Source organism: Cavia porcellus, unplaced genomic scaffold, assembly GCF_034190915.1.
Source record: "Cavia porcellus strain 051 isolate PalLab524CR breed Dunkin Hartley unplaced genomic scaffold, mCavPor4.1 scaffold_15, whole genome shotgun sequence".
Classification (NCBI taxonomy): domain Eukaryota; kingdom Metazoa; phylum Chordata; class Mammalia; order Rodentia; family Caviidae; genus Cavia; species Cavia porcellus.
Genome location: NW_026947498.1, coordinates 69,874,545 through 69,895,195, shown reverse-complemented (window position 1 = coordinate 69,895,195; position 20,651 = coordinate 69,874,545). Strand labels below are relative to the sequence as shown.

The 20,651-nt window shown below is 39.8% G+C and overlaps 1 protein-coding gene across 1 annotated transcript in view; it reads left to right on the top strand.

Moving 5' to 3' along the window:
• The window catches only part of Hacd2 (3-hydroxyacyl-CoA dehydratase 2), a 91,274-nt gene that overhangs the window by 51,612 nt on the left and 19,011 nt on the right, over positions 1-20,651 (top strand). The window contains exon 4 of the mRNA XM_063225095.1: positions 4,060-4,148. Within this exon, the coding sequence (XP_063081165.1) occupies positions 4,060-4,148 (89 nt within the window). The remainder of the gene's footprint in view (positions 1-4,059; positions 4,149-20,651) is intronic.

Here is a 20,651-nt window from a genome sequence, read left to right as displayed (position 1 = left end):
GAGAGCCTGATAAATTTTTATCTAGTTTCTAGGATACTTATAGGTTATTATTAAAAGTTACCTAAAAGTAACAATTAGTATATTTCATCTATCACCTTTCCTTTGTCCAGAGAATCTTACTAATTTTTTTAATAAGTAGTAATGATATGGTCTTGCTGGTGAAATATGTATGAAACATCCATATTTCAGGAATATCATTAACAGTTTGGTCTAAAGTATGTGGGGTTTGCTATATAATAAAAATAATTGGCTAGAAGTCTGCTGTTGGAATGCTGACTCTAATACAGATGCCATGGCTTATCATTGATTCATTTTGTTCTCTTAGAGAACAATGTCAAGTGCTTTAATCTTTTCATCTCTTTCAAAACATGACACTGTGTTATGTTATTGTCAGAAACTTTGGATATATGTGTGAGGTATTTCATGTCCATGTTTTGCTCTCATTCAGAGATAAAACTTTTTTGAGTTGGCTTTAGAAATCAACAAGTTGAAAAGTGTGACCAAATTACATAATTTTTTTTTAACTTTAAAAATTTTTTATTTTGACAGGTCTGAGGCTTGAACGCAGGGCCTTTTCTCTGAACTACTTCCGTAGTCTTCTATTATTTTTAGTCAAGTTTTATTGGAATATTTTAAATTATGTAACATTAGAAAGAAACAAACATTGTATATAATATTAAGTTCTAAAACAAATTTCCCACCAGAACTTTGCATTACAGTGCTAAGGGTATGTTACCCAGTACTGCACACCATTCTCTAGCAAGTAAGGTAGCAAGTTTTTGATAGTTTCTTATGAAATCCACCTGGTAGTAACAGTGATTGTAACTCAGTGGTGCCAATTCTTTTCAAAACAAGCATAATAGGGGCTGGGGATTTAGCTCAGCGGCATAAGCGCCTGCCTTGAAAGCAGGCAGTCGTGAGTTCGATCCCTGGTACCGATAAAAACGAAAAAGACCAAAAAAAAAAAAAAAAAGCATAATAATATGTGGCCTTCTGCTATTTGTTCAACATGAACCCAAGGATAGATTTAGAACTTCTAAATTTAAGATGGTCTTCCTTTTGGAAGGGCCCCTTCTCCCTGCTGGCCTTTTGACTGGTCCATTACAGCAGCCATTGAGAGATCATGCTATTAGGTGAAGCTGCAACTGCTGCTCACTGGGTGACTGGTTGAGGTGGCTCTATTGGCCATAAAACTAAGTGAGAGTTGGTAGGAGTGACATCACTGCAAATTAGGCAGCCTAATTAGGCAGGTTTCCTGGTTCAAGACTGCAGGAATGCCTAAAGGCAAGGCCAAAGATGTCTCAGCACCTACATCAAACTAGAAAGCATTGACTTTTTTATTCACTAATTATTAAGATTTAAACTGCCAAGGGTGCACATTCTCGGGAGTATAAATTCTTAACAGTCTTGAAAAGTAAGTCAGTATTTTTCAAAAACCATAAAGATGTCCATAACATTTAACCTGGTGCTTGTATTTTTGAGAAACTGTGCCAAGGAAAAAGTCCTTAGGAAAAGTCTGTGGCTCAAAAATTTCTAAATGTCATTTGAAATACTGAATTCCCTCACAGAATCAAATAGGTGGAGGCAATTTAAATGTCCCACAAAAGCTAATAAGCGGATATAATATATAATCACTTAAAAAAAAGAATATCATGGTAAGTTAGATGTTTGAAGAACATAAGAAAAAATTCTTAAAATATTTACTGAGAAAAACAAAATACAAAAAGTATAAATAGTAGAAGTTGAACGGTGTTTTAAAATATGCTTAGGAGAAAAGACTGGCGAGAAATATACCAGGGAGTAAATTGTTGTTTTTGGATACTGAAGCTTGTTTTTAAGAAACACATTCTGATAAATTTGTTTAGCATTTTTGAAAGCAAGAGAAACATAGTTCTATTTCTCAGTAAAGGTGCTTTATTAAAGGTAGAGAAGGAATAATTAATAATCTTGTGCTCAGCTACATTGCGTTTGTTTCTTCAGATTTTTCAGATCTGTTTCAAGACGCACTAAGCAATCTGATTTTGACATGAGAAAAGTATCTCTAGATGAGGTTCTCTGAAAACCCTGGTATTCAGTTATTAGAAAGGTTGTGCCACCGTTATAAATAAATGAATTGACATTTGGGTTTATTTACTAGTCTCTTGTGGATTAGCCTGACTTTTGCTGGGGAAAGGGATCAAAGTAGCTTTTTGAACTTGTATATCTGAAGTCAGATCTTGTAGTGTTTGATCTTTACCATGATACAGCAGCAACTCTGGAACATTATTGGAAACCCTAGTAGTCTAGCCCTTTGCTTTAGTAGCAAAGGGACAGAGCACAGAAATGAAAGGGAAAAGTTGTATTTTTATGTGATGAGCTGGTCTTTGGTTTAAAAAAAAATGCAGCAGCAATAGTAGCTAGATTGGTAGTGGTAAACACATGATGTGTAGAACTCATGAGCAGGCTTAATTTTCAGTCTCTGTATATGCGTGTGTGTGCTTTTTCTTACTTGGGAAGTATGCTGGCTAAGTATATTCACTAAATATTAGACTCACTGATTAGCTTCTTTAGCTGTATTGCATAATTATATAACCAGTCATTGTTCTTCACTTGAGCTTATTTTTTAATAACAGCATTATTCAGATATAATTCACTCATTTAGAGTGTATAATGAGTTGTGCAACCATTACCACAGGCAATTTGAGAACGTTTTCCTTACCCCAAGAAGAAATCCACCAGCAGTTACTTTCCATATTCTCCAAGCCTTGCAGCCCTGGGTAACCACTAATCTACCAAAGAAATATTCATTTAACAGAATTTGGTGATTATCCAAAATGAAGATATTCCAGTGTCAAGCCAAGCATGATGGCACATGCCTGTAATCCCAGCACTCAGGAGGCAGAGGCAGGAGGATAACTTTGAGTTTGAGGCAAGCATGGACTATAAAGTGAGCTCTAGACCAGCCTGAACTGCATAGTGAGACCCTGACTCAAAAAAATAAAAAACAAAAAAATAAAACATAAGGAGAGAGAGAGAGAGAGAAAGAGAGAGAGAAGTGAGTCCAGTTGTAAAAATTTGAGGACACTGGAAGATAATTGTAACAGTGCTCAGAATGAACAAGGAAAGAAGAAATGTTTATAAAGACAACTTTTTTTTTTTTTTTTTTTTTTTTTTTGAGACAGGGTTTCACTGTGCAGTTCAGGCTGGCCTTCCAGTTTACTTTGTAGCCCAGTCTGGCTTCAAACTCACAGTCATCCTTCTGCCTCAGCCTTCCAAGTACTGGGGATCAAGGTGTGCACCATCACACTCGGCCTATTACCCTTTCATTTTGCTGTACTTGTAGCTTATTGTCAAGTACGTAATAAAAGGTATCCAGCTTGACCATTGAAGAATATGTCACGTCTGATACCCAAAAGCTTTCAACATTGATAGATAAAAATAGGATTGATTTCCTACCCATGGTTGCCTGTTTTGAAACCCATATTGCACTATGAATCCTCCCTGTCCTATTTAAAGCTTAGGTAGTTTTAGCTTTCTCTGTGAGTAGAAAATGACCATACTTGGTCATTAGTTTGGAAAGGATTAAAAAAGGTAACTCAGCTCCATGGTTTGGTAGTGCTATGAGCAGCATTACGTTGTTTGTTTGTTTGTTTTAAGGGACTGGGGATATCCAGGACCTTGTGCATGCTCGGCAAATGTTCTGCCACTGAACTACATCCTCACTCTTTTAGCTGATTTTGAAATGGGATTGCCAAGTTGCCCAGGCTGGTCTTGAATTCATGATCTTCTGTGTCAGCCTCCAGCGTAATTAGAGTTATAGGCATGCAACACTTCTCCCAGCAACTCTATATCTGTATCTATATCTATATCTATACCTGTATCTATCCTATATTATTTTTTGAGGAAGGAAAAGTTTTTTAATATGAAATACATTTGAAAACTTAATCTGCCTAGTAATATAGATAAATTTTGGTTATTTAATACGGTTTTGGTTGTAAACATTTAAATATTCTAGAAAATGTGTTATGTGATGAAACTCAGTATAGTACATTTATTTATCCATCCCAAAATTTCTTTCAGGAATTGTCCCATCTTCTGTTGTCCTGACTTCTTTCCAGGTGATGTCAAGAGTTTTTCTAATTTGGGCAGTAACACACAGTGTCAAAGAGGTAAGTAAAGCAAAATGTAGGGACACCAGGTCATCACCTCGGTACATGTTTGTCATGGCTAAAGATGGAACCCAGGTCACTTGCTCTGTAAGAATTGGAGCAAAAGGGAAACGTACACCAGATCTGCAGTGTTGTTAAAGAAAAGACTCATTAAATGGTCAAGTCTCGTGATTTTAATTCCAGTAGAGATTTGGCACAATGTGGTCTGCCATTCAGTTATATTTTTCTGGTATCTTGTTTGTATCCATCACACTAAACTTGGGGCCTCCTCATAGTGGAATGGGAGTATTGGTTTACTCTCAGAACAGCTTGACCTCTTGGAGCCAGGAGAAACAAACTGGTTTCCACTCGGTGCAGAAGGCTTGTGAAACTGCCACATGTGGTATCTGGCTGTTCTGTAGTGGCTCTAGGTCTCAGATACACAGCAGGCCCAGAAACACTCACTGTAGCAATAGGGAAGAGACACCATCCTCACCACAGGTGTGAATCTGCAAATGAAGTTTTACTTGAGGGCAGAATTTGCCTGAGGGGAAATTACGCTCTTTTGAAGTTATTTCTTGCTCAGGACACCTTGAGTTTGAGTACCTCTAGGTATGATAAAGATTCAGTTTTTAGTTTTCCACTGCCTGTGGCCTACCACCAGCATCACTGGATTCTTTGGATCCTATAAAATTGCTTAACTCTTACCAGTAGGATTATTCTGGTATGTTCTTCATACTGTGTTCTTTTAACGTTTCTGTCAAAACATTTTGTTTTTCAGGATTTATTTTGACAGTTTCATTTGTATGTTAACTAATGAGATTTTTGAAAACCTTTTATTGGCATGTGATATACAGAAAAATACACATAGCTAATGAATTCTTAGCAAAAATTTAGTTAACTTTTACTTAAGAAGCTGGTATTTTTTTCTGCATTCTCATAGGATTTGCAGATTCATAGGCTGTATTTATTTTTATTTTTATTTTTATTTTATTTTATTTGGTACTGGGGATTGAACTCATGATCTTGCGTTTGCCAAGCAGGCATTTACACCGCTAAGCTAAACCCCCGGCCCCATAGGCTGTGTTTTTTAAGATCTCTCTTACTTCCATGCAGGAAAAATGTAAAATAATTATATACTTTTATTCAGTTGATCACATTTCTTTTAAAGCAGAAATAAAGTCTAATCAAAGTATTACCCTTTGTTACTCTTGTTTATGAAGTTGGGAAAGTTGCATAAATTACAATCCTGTGTCATCTTTTCATTTTGAGTTCTTTCTACAAATTATTTTTAATCTATATTTTTTCCTCTCATACTTTTATGAGTGTGCTATTTCCTTTTTATTTTAACCAGCAACTCATAATTTCCTTCTCAATGGAGAAGCTGCCCAAAATCTTCTCCTGAATCCTTAAGGTAAGATCACTGTGTGCCTTCAGCACAAACTCGAAGGCCTCTGTGGGGAGTAATTGAGGAAGAAGTTGCTTGCTTTCACTGAGATTTTAGCCTAAAAGTTGTGAAGAACCTCTCCATATCATCGGTAATCTCTACAAAATAAAATTCTGTGCCAGAGTAGCAAGCCCCCTCTCTCTCTCTCCTCACTGTTTGCTGTCATTGGAGCCAAGGGTGTTTCCCCCGTTGTTCTGGAATGTTTCATGAGTTCTGATTTCTCTAAGCACCGTTTCCTGCTACTTTTTGGCGTGCTGCTGGGCTTTGTGACTCTTAGTCCGCTGCCATTCTTGCCACTCGGCAAGATACTTTAAAAAATGCTGTGAGCAGTGCTGAGGAGAGTAACCTCCCGTTCTTTATAAGTATACTGAGTGTTGTTTTTTCCTGTACTACAGCGGGCAGGGGTCTTTCTGGTTTGTTCTTGACCACCATCCTTGCAGATGGCCTTCCTTAGGATTGAAGGTGCTCTAAGTAGCCTTGTCATCAGCCTTGCTGTCACACCCAGCAAAAGCAGAGTTGGAGTGGATTTCGGAATCCAAGACTTCCCAGCGCACCCACACTACCTCCTTCTTGCCCTTAATATGTGATGTAAACACGTCCTCATTTTCCTTGTGCTGTCTTTTCTTACTACCCTATGGAATGGGCCGACCCAGGAGCGCATCCATAGTGCCTTCAGTAGTTCCCTTGTGCTGTGTACCTTATTGAGCTAGGCTTCTCCTGGAAAAAAACAGTTGCATATCAAATGTGTGCATTGGTTGTAGGACTGCTCTCAATGCTCTACTTACCACGGCACTGTGTTTCTGGTGTTTTGTTTTGTTTTGTTCTGTTTTACTGCTCAAGGAATTGGCCTTCTTCCTCAAAACTTCAAGACTGCTTTTCCAATTGAACTTTAAAGACTGGAACCAGAGTTTTCCAGCAGTCCTATTCTATACTTGATAGACAATGTCTGCATTTTTCAGGGAGTCTGTATTCTGATAATTTGGTGAATTCTAAAATGCCCCAAGCATACCTATACACTGTGTTGTCATTTTTGCCTGACTTTCTCATCTTGAAATTATTTCACTATTCTGTTTGTTTATTCAGAGGCTAACCAGATCTCAGCACATCTTCCTCAAGAACAAGAGCCATTGTTTCTTTTTTTTTTTTTGTCTTTTTCTTTTTTATCAGTACCGGGGATCGAACTCACGACCACATACTTGCAAGGCAGGCCCTTATGCCGCTGAGCTAAATCCCCCGCCCCCAAGAGCCATTGTTTCATTCTTGAAGAATGAGAACTTTAGAGTTTCCTTAAATTGCTAAGTAAAGTTCCTGTGGAGTTTCTGGTACCTGCTTCAAAATCTCCCATCACTGCTGATGAATAGATAGAAGAAGCTTACGGAGCCCAGTTTTAAGGCTGCCAAAGATCTGAAAGCTGACTCTTGGCACCAGAGAAACAAGACGGACTGTCTGTCCTTGGGTTGTTTGTAAGGGAGAGGGGTCGGGCCTCCAGCTGCCTTGCGCCAGGACAAGGCTGCTGGGAAAGCTCTGCTGTCTGCCCTGTAAGTTCTGGTACCCACCACTGCCACCAGGAGACTCCAGGCAGTACTGTGCAAACCTCTGTCTTCCCGGGACAATTATTGCCCTGTAGGTAATTAGAGTTCAGTCCCACAGACCATCAACACTCAGCACCCTAATTTCTGTGAGGAAGTGATGAGGTTTGACTTTCACACTTACCTTGTAGCTTAAGGCAAAGCACTGCAGCTTCCCAAGCCTCTGTTTGCCCATTTTTAAAGTGACAATACTAATACGTGCCCTGCTTGCTGTGTCACGGTTTTTGTGAAGAAAGTGAAGAGTGTGTCTATGAAAACAAAGTGGCAGTATTGGAAATGAAGGTCTCTGGCACGCAGCACTTTGCCCAGCAGCTTCTGAAATCCCTTACAGAGGGAGGGCAGTGAGACCAAGTACCGCTTCTTGACGGAGAGACATCATTTTCCTTCATTCTGTTTTCTTCTTCTTCACTCTTGTGAAAGCCAAGCCACTGGATAAACTAATGTTCTGGCCCTCCATTCCTGTTCCTGCCTTGGTTGTACCTGGGGTTTCCTGCCTTCCGGGTCATGTGGCCGGGCTCATGGGGTGCTTGTGTTCTTCCCCTCTCAGGGTTGCTTCACTTGTTGGCATCTATCCTTGGCCCTAGTCCCTAGGGGCTTCTCCCTAGTGGCCATGTGTGGTCTTCCTGGCGTGTGCTATCTGTGAGCATGGCATGATGAGGGCTGCTTTTTATGTCTGTCATTTGATGAGGAAGTGTGATGCTGTGTGTATGCGCACATCATTGTCTCCTGGGTGCCTCGCCTTAGAGCCCAGGCCCACTCTGCCCCACCCCTGTGCGCTTTCAGCAGTGACACTCCGTCCCAGTTAGCAGAGGCCACTCGGAGACACTGCCTGTCCCTTGATTCCCCTTGAAAGCTGAGTGTTTAAAATTCTCCATCCTGTTCCTTACTTTCTATTTTAAATATTTCTGTAGGTGGATTTACATCACCTTCACTTTTAAAATTAGCACTACTCCTAAAGGTAGAAAAACTTCATTATTTGATTGTTAATCAAACACTGTCAAACTTTAGGCAGCTCTTAAGCAAAGGCAGACGTGTACACCAGAGCGCCATTTCCACGTCTGTTCATCACAGCCGCTTGGAGATTATGGTACTTACCTTGTTGCTAGATGGTTTCTTTTGCGTTACCTCTACTTAATATCAGTGATTTTGTCAAAATCAAAATGCTGCTTTTCTCTCAGTATTTTTCTGTTTGTCCATTATATTTCAAAACATTGAAAAATATTTAGATTTGTTAAGTTCAATACAGATTCACTTTGCTATGTTTCCTTTCTCCTGCTGTCTTAGCTTCTTTTTAGTCCTTGGAAAATTCCACCTGACATCGTTTTGTGATAAAGTCAGTTGTGTATAAAATTTTTAAAAATTCTTCTTAGACTGTGGAAGCCAACATCACCACAGGGGACAGGCTATCTTTGTCAGTTTATAGTTAAATAGATTCCAAGCTCAGCAAAAGCGGGAAACCGGTTAAATTAACATGAATCTTCTTCTGCTGTGGACTCTCTGCCACTCCAGTCCTCCTCCTCCTCATTGTGGTGACGGTGCCAACACAACACTTGAAGCTTCTCAGGGCATTTTCCGTTGCTCTTTCACCTGGAAGTCAAAGTACTCTCCCCGGTAGTCAGCTCCATCATGAGAAGGGGCAGTTACATCAAGCAGATTCCTTGGGAAGCTACATGGTTTTCCTCATTTTGAGAAGTCACTTTCCAGGAGTGACAGCTCCAGTGTTCAGTACCGCACTGGCAGTCCCCTCTGAGTGCCTTCAGCTTTGAAGGCTGATTGGCTCCTTCCTTTCTTCTTGCCTGGGATTTAAGGGTTTGGGGGATTTTCATGTACATTATTTTATATTTTAGTCTTTTAAAATATTATGCTAGCCCCTTCCTGATGTAATTGATGTTCTAAATGCATCAGTGGAGTCTATTGCATTGCTCCTGTCTTTGATAATGAAATTTCTTACAAAGAAACTTCTTGTTGGAACACATCCTCTTCGAACAGAATGTTTGTGGCTAGTAATTTAATTGTTGCCATTTGCCAGTAGCAGGCATTTTCCTCCTTGTGGTGAGAGCCAGTGCTGGTTACTTGTCATGGGGCTGACGAAGATGCTTGACTTTAGTCATGTAAAAATAATGAAAAATTGTTATCTTAGGCTTAAAATAATAGTTTTCCAAATAAACACATGAGATTTATAGGTTGGAAACTGAGTGGTTCCAGCTTTAGTTTTAATGTCACTGCTCAATTTCAGGAATAGCACATAGAAACAAAGCTCTGTGTCATAGAACTGGCTACAAATTGTATTGTCAGTGGAGAGTCATCAGTAAGTTTGAATCCTAGCCTTCAAACCAACTTTTATCCATGGCTTCAAAGTGAAATGGATTAAGATGTTACTTAGGCTGTCTGTTTCAAGCCAGTAAAAGTGGGTTGGAAAGATAATAGTTACCAACATTTTTTTTTCCAACTTCTTTCTTTCTGTGGTTTTCTGTGTTCCCACGATTGTCCAGTGAGGGCAGAAATGTTATACATCTGTGAGTTGGGGTTTTTTTTGTCTTTTTTTTTTTTTGAGATGGGGCCTCGATATGCAGTTCAGGCTGGCCCTTAAAGCTCACTTTGTAGCCCAGGCTGGTCTTGAACTCAGTACGATCCTCCCACCTCAGCCTCCTGAGCACTGGGATTACAGGCTTGAACCACTAAGCCCAGCTACATCTGTGAGTTAATCTAGTACTGCTAGCCCTCTACTCACACAGTGAACACTTGAAATGCAGTTGGTCTGACTAAGGCAATGAATTTTAATTTTAAAGGGCCACACATGACTGAAGGATACCATATTGGACAACATAGCTCTAACTACTATTTTGGCTTTATTTACCATTCTGTTTATTTGAATTATGTTGTCATTTTTTCCCCTTACATATTGCATTATTCAGCTTTTGTGTTGTGGAGGCAAAACATCCAACATCCTCAACTTAAATGAGGAGAGTTTTATGTCGGCTCATGGTTTCCAGTGGTTTCAGTCCATGGTTGGTTGGCTCCAGTGCGGAGAAGGCAAAGGAAGAGGAAAGCCACTCAACTGTGGCGGCAGGAAGCAGAGATAGGGTAGGAAGGAGCAAGGGACAAGAACATACTCTTCTTGCTCGCACCCCCAGTGACCTGTCCCCTCTAACCAGGCCCCACCTCCAAGCACAAGAGATTATGGGGGATATTTTAGATGTAAATGGTAATATGTGTATGTGAATGACTATATATTTTAAGAATCAAGTCAAAGACTGTGTAAGATCTCATCAGTATGCTGCGTTCTTTACATCAGGGTCTTGTAATTGTAGACAGACCCTGATAGCAAGTATGGAAAGTGGAATCAGTGGTCCTCTCTTCATCCAGTGGGAGGTGGTGGTGTCTCAAGGAGGTCACATAGGTCTCACCTTCAGAGCCTGCAGCCTCTTCTCTGGGTTCACCATGACAGCATGTCCCTGGCTCACCCTGGCTGAGGACCATGTCACATCTCTCTCCATTTTTAGTTAAACAATGTCTTAGGAGTACAGTCATATTTTCTTGATGAGTTTGATGAATCTGGTTTCCCTCTGTAAAAGTAAAGTGATTGGCATGCATCGTGAGCATTTCTAACATACATCAGCAGAGTCAAGGGAAGTTAAATGTTATTAGTTATAATCTGCTTTTAAACAGGTGTGCCACAGTACAATGAGAAGCATTTTTAAAGCACTGATTAATATTCACTTGAAAACTTTTAATATGTGGGAGGAGGAACTATCTCTTATTACCTAACTTCTTTGCCAAAGTGGTCTTTTATATTCTGTAGGTTTTTCAAAATAAATGTATTTGGAAGCATAAGTATGGGATATCATATATTTTTTGACTAAAACTGGGTAAACTTGTAAGTGGCAGAATACATCCTTGAGTTCAAGCCTTAGCACTGCAGACAAGAGAATACATCAACCTGACAAGGATATTGGTACCTTCCACCTCCCAATGCTTACCTACAGGGTGAATGCAGTCAGGTAACTGGTCTCATTGGGAATCTTTGCAAAGGGGAACCTGAAGATCCTTATCTCTCTGCTTCTGAAGTAGGGAGAAGAGGGAGAACAGAGAGATCGTGTTTCCAGTTCTTCAAGTAAGAGGGCAGTGTGTTTTACTTCATGTACCAGAGGTCCCTATATTCAGCAGCTCTCAGTATAACTGGTGCATTTTAAAAAACAAAGTAATTTCTAAGTTGTCTGCATTTTCCAGAGAGGACCCTCCTCAAGTTTGGAGTAGAGCCTCGGTGCCCTTCTGGACGTTGTAAGACAGGACTTGGTGTCCACATGATGTGTGCGTGTGTGTGTGTGTGTGTGTGTGTGTGTGTGTGTGTGTGTGTGTGTATCTGTATGTGTGTGCATATGCACAGCGCATGCTTTACCTGTGGGGAAGAAAAACTAATTATTCAGCCTGATACATGACAGAGTTTTTGTTTTCTTCATATTGCTGCCATAATGTTTGATTTTTGCAGGAAAAATTTTGGCTTTATTCTTTTGCTCTGGCTTGAATAACTCAAAACTTAAAAATTGTGTATCTCTTCTGCCTTTTGCATTGGTGCAATATTAATGGGTTCATGGAGCTTTCTCTTGAGGTCATTGCCTCAAAGAAAACTATATTCATGGCACCGAGTATAAAAATTAATCACATTTTAATAACAATTTATAATTCTTAAAGCCTAGGAATATTTCTGGTGGTGACATTACAGTTGGGTTTTTTGTTGTTGAATTGCTTTATTTATTTCTGGCTTTTTGATACGAGGGCTCACGTGTAGTTCAGGCGGGCCTTGACTCATTGTGTAGCCCAGATTCACCTCCACGTTGCTGCAGGTCTCCTGCCTCAGCCTCCCTAGTGCTGGGATTGCAGGCATGCACCGCCACACCTGGCTCACGTTACATTTGTGCAGTAGCACTTTGCCATCAGTAGCAGAGGTTGTCACCTGGCAGCAGAGGGCTGGTCCCAGAGGTGGATGGTAGAAGAGTTCAGGAAGGACATGACTGGAGGGTACAGGGCACCTCAGAGCAGCCAGTGTGCCACAGCTAGTGATTGCCATTGCCAGCTAGTCCATTGTCAGCCTTTTTTTTTGGTACCTGGGATCAAACTTACAACCTCACGCTTGTAAGGCAGGTGCTTATGACACTGAGCTAAACCCTCAGCACTCATATTTTTAAAGAAAAGGGAAAGTTATGGTTTTTAAAATGTGTGTCTCCCAATTTTTAAAAACTGCGTCAAATATTTTTAAAGCACTGTACAAGTCCAAACAAAATATCCATGAATTGGAACCAGTGGTCACTATGGACAGGCTTGCTCCAGGGAGTAGTATTTAGAGGCTTTCTGCTTTTATTTTTATCTTGCAAAATTTTTAGTTATTTTACATTGCCATAGAACAGAAAGAACCATTTCACAATGTATATTACCTTTTTTTTAAAATGGTACTGGGAGTGGAATCCAGGGCCTTACATGTGCATACATATTAGGCATGTACTCTACGACACTGAGCTACACCTACAGTATTTTGTTTTTTGAATTTTGAGACAGGGTCGCTGGTGTGGTAGTTCATGCCTGGAACCCCAGTACTTGGGAGACTGAGGCAGGAGGGTTGCTCCAGTTCAAGACAAGCCTTAACTACATAGTGAAACTGTCTCAAAAAAGACAAAACAAAAGTAAACAAAATCTAAAAAAAAAATTTTTGAGACACGGTCTCATTACATTGCCGAGGCTGGCCTCAACCTTGCTCTCCTCTTACTCAGCCTCCCAAGGGACTTACAAGTATGCACCATCACATCAACAGGGTTTTTTGACATTCAGTTATAGCAGTAAGTCCTTTCCCTTCTGGAGTGTTTGGGGAACACAGTAAGATTTTGCATTTGGAGATCTGGAGGCAGACTGGAGAGTTACGTATACCCCCGCTCTGCATGGGCACCACAGTAACCTGTCACTGGCAACATTGCTCTGTCAGTTATTGCTGCTGTGAAGGAAATACTGTTTCATGGAAGAGTTAGACTGGGGTAGGTATCTACAGTCAAACTGACTAACTGTGACCCCATTTGATGCAACCCTTGTCCTTGGAGTGGATTGATGTTTACATGAAAGATTGACAGTTAGTGATGTGTTCTTTATAGGTAAGAGACTCATTACAGCACTGGGGAAGAATATTAAATCTTTAGATGTCTCAAAGTTAGTATATGTGTATAGGCCCTTCAGGGAGGACAAGAGACAGCATCTCTTAACAGTATTTAAGTGACACAAAGCAGAGCAACAATAGCACCAAACATTTTCTTGGTAATTAGGCCTAAGAGGTGATGCTACACTAAATTTATGAGTTCCAGCAATGACTAGCAGAGATTGTAGGATCTCAGAAAATAATGAATTGAATTTTTCCTTTCATGAAATAGTAAAAACAACTGCTGTTGATTAAACAGCATGTCCTTTGCTAAGCAGTTAGTTTAAATGTGGGAAGCAGAAGGCTCACAAAGGGTTAGTCACTTGCACCACAGTGCGCAGACTGGAAGTCTAAAGGCTTCTTTCCAAAGTTGCACATGTTTGGAGAAGGGTCCGACTACAACAACGCAACAGCCAACTTCAGGAACACACAGTAGGCAATCCATTTGGACTAATGGGGACATTTTATTGTGCAGGTCTGCATGTCTGGCTTTTCATAAACAACTGATCATACATTGTTTGTTGACTGCATGTTATATGTTTTTCTTACTGCATGTTTAAGAAAGGTAATTTCATGACAAAACTTGTTTTGGCAGACCAAAGCCTTCATCCACATTTTAAAAAATAATAAACCGTAATTACTTAAGAATTTTTTTAACCAATTTCCTTTGTCACGGTAGGTGACAAGATTTTTTAAAAATCTGTGTCGATAGTGCACATTTTTCTGCCTAAAGAAGAATATTAATATTTTTATTATATAATGCATGTTTTCCATAAAAAGGAAATGATATTTTCTAGTTTGTTAGCCATGTATCCTATCCTGGATTTGGTAAGTACTAAATCATAAAAGCTACTTTGGACATGAAATTGTCATATAAAAAGATGACTATCTTTTTCAATCCACTATGTCAGTATTTACTACATTTCAATATCAAGGATTAAATTCTTTGTGAAGTTTTAAATAGATAACAGTTGCATTTTTATTCAAAAAGGCCTAATCAAGTTAGAGAAAGGTCCAAGATTGTCGTCAGAATTGTCCTGTTTTTCATCTCAAGTCCTCTGCTGACGTTACCAAGCAGGCACCAGCACTGGGGCCAGCGGCCTTGGTCTCAGTAAGAACTGCCCTCTGCCCAATCCTGTCCTGGTCAGATTGGAGAAAGCTCAGGCTTAGACAGCAGGCAGGTCGCCATCTGTTGTCTCTTCATGTTTCTTTATTCAATAAATACTTGTATTGTCTGAGCTAAGTGGGATACATGAAAAAGGAAGACACATGGCCACTGCCCTGCCAGGGCCTCCAGCCTAGCTAAGTGAAGCAGAGTCGAGCAGACCGAAGGAGCATGCGGAAGGGTAACTGGTACGCCGCGACCACTTGTCTTGCCTTAGCTGCCCAGGCGAGGAACTCCCCAGCCCAGCCCATTCCAGGTCCTGAGGAGCTACACCTGTTTCCAGGCCCCGTTCTGAACCTTATAAGGTGGTCTAGAAGGTTCTGGGAGTTAACACCTACAAATCGCTCAGAATAGTGTGTGACCTAAGTACTCAATAAATGTGTGCTACCTACCAGGTGTCATGTATCCTTGTATTTTCCAAGATCTTAGTGACAAATCTATGCAGCTGATTTGAAGTTGTACATGTTCTGAGGTTTATAACAGATAAGACTTAAATTTCACATAGAAGTGAAAAGTTCTTTATGCTTGTTAAAATAGTTTCACAGTAGCTGATGAAAATTTACATGTACTTTTATCCTACTTAAGGAATAATTAGCCCCACTAAGGGGAACTATTATCATCTTAATCATCATTATTCTCCTAATCTAAAGCATGTGTTAAGAATTTAATATTTTGTTTTAAGTAAGCTAGCCTTTATTTGAAGCAAGTTTGTTGCCCTGCCCTTAAAGTATTTATGGTGTTAAGACTGTAGTCAGCATTGCATCTGTTAGTCCTTTTCAAGTTGCCCTCACTGATCATGTTCTGTTGCAAATGTTTATTTTTTGGTGTTCTACCTTCTCCAACATATTCTGAGGCCTCCCTTGTATGTATAGAAAGCACGTGATTAGCTATACCCACTTCTAAAATTATCCTCAGAGTCGTTGTTTCATATTTAGATGACTTTTTAAAGGTGATTTATTTTGAAATAATTTCAAACTTACAGAAAAGCTGCCAGAACAACCCGCTCAGATTCTCAGTTTATTGATATTTTACTGCATGCATTCCATCACCAGCTCTCTGTTCCTGTGACCATTATCATTTGTTTTGGAACCTTTTGAGCAAGCTGTGTGTGATGTCCTTTCCCTCCAACTACTTCCGTTCCAGCGGTTATCACCTGCATGCAGCCTTTCAAAGCAGTGAGTCACCCCTGATGCAACAATGCCACCTAGGCTACAGGTCCCAGTCACATTTCGTTCACTGTCCAGACAGTATCCCCCTCCCCTCTTCTGCAATAAGCTTTTTAAAATTCAGTATCTTCTGTGCTGCAGTACTGAGCTAAAATACAGGATACAGAAGAGGAGACGCATGGCCATTGGTGTTCCTGCCACATATGGGGTACACTTCCAGGTCAGGACCTCTTTGAGTTCCTCAGCCTGGAAGAGCTCTTCAGCTGTTATGTCCTTGGCAGTTTTAGAGTATAATTTATAGCATGACCCTTAACCTGGATCCACCCAGAGTCTCTTCATAGCCAGTTGAAGCCATGTGTTCTTGGTGGGAGTGCCACTGATACAGTGCCATGCTCTTCTCACCATTTCCCTCTTCTTGTTAATGAGTTTTTTCAGATATGTCTCTTCCCTGTGTCAGGCCCTGCTATGATAGTTAATAAATAGTGATTGTCATTTTCTTTCAATCATATTGGTTGGCATTCTACTATAATAACTTTCCCCTCAATTTAATTTATATCAATTCAGACTAATAAATATCTATGTAATTTGCTGGATTCTGAGCTCGTATTTACTTTTATGCTAAAATGGTATATGATTTCTCCTGGTCCATTTTACTTGCCTCCAATCATTCACTGACTATTTCCTTACTTTCTATAACAAAAAGATTTCCAGGCTTCTCTCATACTTCTCGCCCAGCCCTGGAATCAGTCATTTTGCCAAGGAACCCTGGTACCTTTTAGTGGGAAATGATATTTGGGAACCAAGATCTCGTTGGTTGAGGTGCTCACTGTTACTAAGATGTCATTACTTCAAGACCTTTTCAGTACAGAAAGGTAGGAGATGGTTTTATGTATAGATACTCATGAATACATGTAGTAGTACTTATAAGCTGTATTGTGTACAGATATGTGCATATATATGTAAATCAGGACTTCATACTGATTGCTCCAATTGCAGTCTGATACCTCATTGTTATTTCTAGCATTGTTCCTTTCATGTTTGTAGATACCGCTTTCAACAGCAAGAAGCCCATTTTTCTTGTACTGAGATATTTGCTCAGCAAATGGATTCCTTCTACATGCTTTCCCAACCACACACCATCTCTCCCATCACCCTGTGTTTCCTGCACCACCTGCCTCTTCAGCTGCCAGGCCTGTGGTACAGACCTGTGCAGAGCCCTCCTAACTTCACACACCTCCCCATAAGCTCGGCCTCCAAGCTCTCATTGCCTCTAGTAGTATCCTCCATACCGATTCCTCAGTGAGGGGAGGCAAAGGGATAAATATTAAGAGAATCTTGATACCTACCCAGAGATAATTGAGGTGATTCAGGTGATCCCTTCTTTAGAAACCCAAAGCATACCTAGTGAAATATTTTATTCTTTCTTTTTTCTTTTTATTTGAATTGAAGTCTTGTTTGTTTTTTGAGACAGAGTCTTGCTGTAGTTCAGGCTGACCTTGAACTCACTGGATGGTCTAGGCTGGCCTTGTACTTGGAGCAATCCTCTTGCTTCAGCCTCCCTAGTGCTGAGATTCCAGGTGTACACCACGATGCCTGGCAATAGTTTCCATTTTAATTTCTGCACAGGAGAGTTAGAAAAGAGAAACAAACTTTTGAGATAGGATCTTAAAGAGTCTATAATAAGTTAAGTAAAACAAACCTGAAACAAAAAATGATGATTTGCAAAACAAGGTTCATTGAAAAAGATTCACATTATCTTTAAGGTTTGTTTCAAGTTGTTATGATGGATTCTTTCCTTGGTATTTGATTCACAAGTAGAAGTCATTTTATGGGTGTCATAAAGATACCTTTGGATACCAGAATCCTGTAATTTTTTTGTACTTTCCTCAGTCCTTTTTAGTAACCCTCTTCTGCTCATTCCCTTTAGTGTCCAAATCCCATTCTGTCAGGTGGGCTACATTTATTGGAGAACTTATGGCTTTATTTTTTATTATTAACTTTTACATTTTCATCAATACATGTTTGCAGTACATCGTAGATGACTGTCATGTTTACCTTATCCGCTCTCCAGTGTCCTCATATATAGAGTTTCTTCAAAATGTGCCCAATTTCAGAAGAGAATTGTCCCTATACAGTAAGGGAGGGTTGCTGAAACACAAGAAAGCCAGAACTGTTCAAAGTTTAGGGACACAGACCTGTGTTCAAATGTTGTGTCACTTTCCTCACTGTAGAAATGAGGATTTGTGAAATAATAAATGCGAGAAAGTAAACAGCTCAGTAATTATAATAATTTTTATTGCCATTACCTTCATAATTATTTTTAAAAGGAATTACTCAAAAGCATAGTTCAAAACAGGCAAATAATTTGAATAGACACTCATTTCTTTGAAGAAGATATATGTGTGCCAATATGCACAGGAGTAAGTACTTAGTATAACTATTGATTAAGAAGATCCAAATCAAAACCATAATGAAGTACCACTTTATACTCATTAACATGCTTATTAAACAAATTGCAGCACATAACTAGTGAAGATATTGGAACTGTTGTGCATTATTGGTAGGAATGTAAATTTTGTAAACACTGGAAAACAGCTTGACAGTTTCTGAAAAAGCTAAGTATAGAATTAACTTATGTCGCAATTCTGCTCCCAAGTGTATACCTGGAACAGCTGAAAGAGGCACCTAGATATAGTTCAGAACTCATTCACAGTGTCCCTAGCAACACTGTTCATAATGATCAGAAAGATGGGAACAACCCAAGTGTCCAACACGTGAGTTCTTAAAACATGGTTTATACACAGTGAATCGTATTCAGTCCAAAAGAAGAAGGAAATTCTGATGCAGGTTACAGTATTGATGCACCTCAGAAGCATTATGCTAAATGAAATAAGCCTGATGCAGAAGGACGCACAATGAATGATTCCAGTTTTACAAGGTACCCAAAATAAACATTCTTAAGAGACAGATAGTAGGATACTGGTTGTGGGAGGGGCATATGTAGTTTGGATACTGTGGGCTTAATTGGTGCAGAGTTTCTGTTTGAGATGAGAAAATAGTTCTGGGGATGGATAGTGGTGATAGGTTGCACAGTATGGCAAAAGTACTTGTTATCAATAAATCATATACTTAAAAATGGTTAAAATGGCAACTTATGCTATATACATTTTACCATACAAGAAACACCAAGAAGTTGCTGAGATTATAAGATGGTATGACATGAAAAACCTGCCTGTTTGTACTCACGGGTGTACTTACTTGTTCCATGGTGTTCATTGCCACTTTGAACACCAGAGATACAGTGCCAAATAACAATACTTCCCTCAACCATGGTAAAACACTGTTCTAGTAAGATTATAAAATAAAGAGTGTAATGCAATTGAAAAGTTCCTATTTCCTAGAGATCTATTGTAACAACTATAACACATCACATGTGGTCATGCTGGTATGAATAGACCAGATGGGTTGCTAGTCTTCTAAGTGTGTAGCACACACAGTGATATGCACTAGTTATGTAGTAAGCTCTGTCATTGAGGCTTGTTCACCTTATGGGACCATTCTTGAAATGTATTTCTGTGTTCGTTACTTTTCTCTCATTGCTGGACAAAATACTTAACACCCAAAATGAAGCAAGAAAAAGTGTCTTGGTTACTTTTTTCTTGTTGTTGAAACAAATACCTGACACACAAAATTAGGGGAAAAAAGGTTTATTTCTTACAATTTTAGAGGTTTCAGTCCATATTCAACTGGTTCCAAGGCAGAGTGGCATGACGGAGCTGCTGTTCATGGCCCTTGCAAAACAGCAAATAGCACAAAAGAGAAAAGTCACACCTTCTTCCCACCCTTACATTATATGTCAGGTGTAGCACTCACACCACCAGTCCCAGTGCTAGACAGTCTGGCAATCACGAACACTGGATTCAGCTGCATCCATGATTGCATTAGACTTGGGGTGCCATCTGAACACAAACCATAACATTCCCCCCTGGCCCCCCAAAACCTCATGTATATCCTTCATGTAAAAGATATTTAATCCATCTCCAAGAGTTTCCAAAGTCCTAACAGTTTGAGCATTGCTGAAAAGTTCAAGTCCAAGATCTAAGGCAAACTCATAGCTGTAGCCTCCTGTGCAGATGAAAACAAAGTTAAACATTTTCAGCATTTGATGGTATAAGATAAACATTATCATTTTAAAATGTACAAATGGGATACAAAGGATTGGGATCAAAGGAGATCCAAACTCCAGCAGGGCAAACATGAAGTCCTAGAGTTCCACTCTCAGCATCTGAAGCAATCTGGTTGTGAGCTCCAAAGGACTTGAGAGATTCTACCCCCGTGGCATTTCCAAGAGTTTTGATTTCCATGGTTTCTCTCTTGGTCTAGATTTGCTCTCTCCTTGCAGGTTTGCTTAGATGATCCATATTGCTGCCTTTTCCAAACCTATTGCACCGTAGGCTTCACACTCACAGCTTAACACCCTGCCCTCTCAGAGACACACTGCCTGGCCTCCCAGACCCCCCTGAAATCAGAGTGGAAGCTGCCTTAACCTCAGAACTCATGCATTCTCCATTAGCCTAAAACCAGGATCACGTGCTGAGGTCTGCTGCCAACTGGAGAAGTAGCCAGGCTTTTCTTTCTTGGCTCTTGGGGTTGAGTGCCTGGATCACTGAGCACTCTGAACCTGATTGTGAAGAACAGCTTCTCTGTGCTGCCATCATTCTGGAATCTGGTGTGGTCACCACCATTTTGGAACCTCCTATAACCTTCATCGCCACTCTGAAATACAGTGCTCTGTGTTTTTCTCCTCCATAGTCTTTCATTTTTGCAGTTTTGAGGCTGCAAAGGGTAGAGACTTGCTGCTTCCCAGGATGCCCCAGGCCATCTTTTTTTATTTATTTGTTCCTTCTCAGCATTCAAGGTCTCAGCTCTGTCTCTGTAGTCCACAGCTTTCTGGCCAAACTCATAACATTTTAAATCAT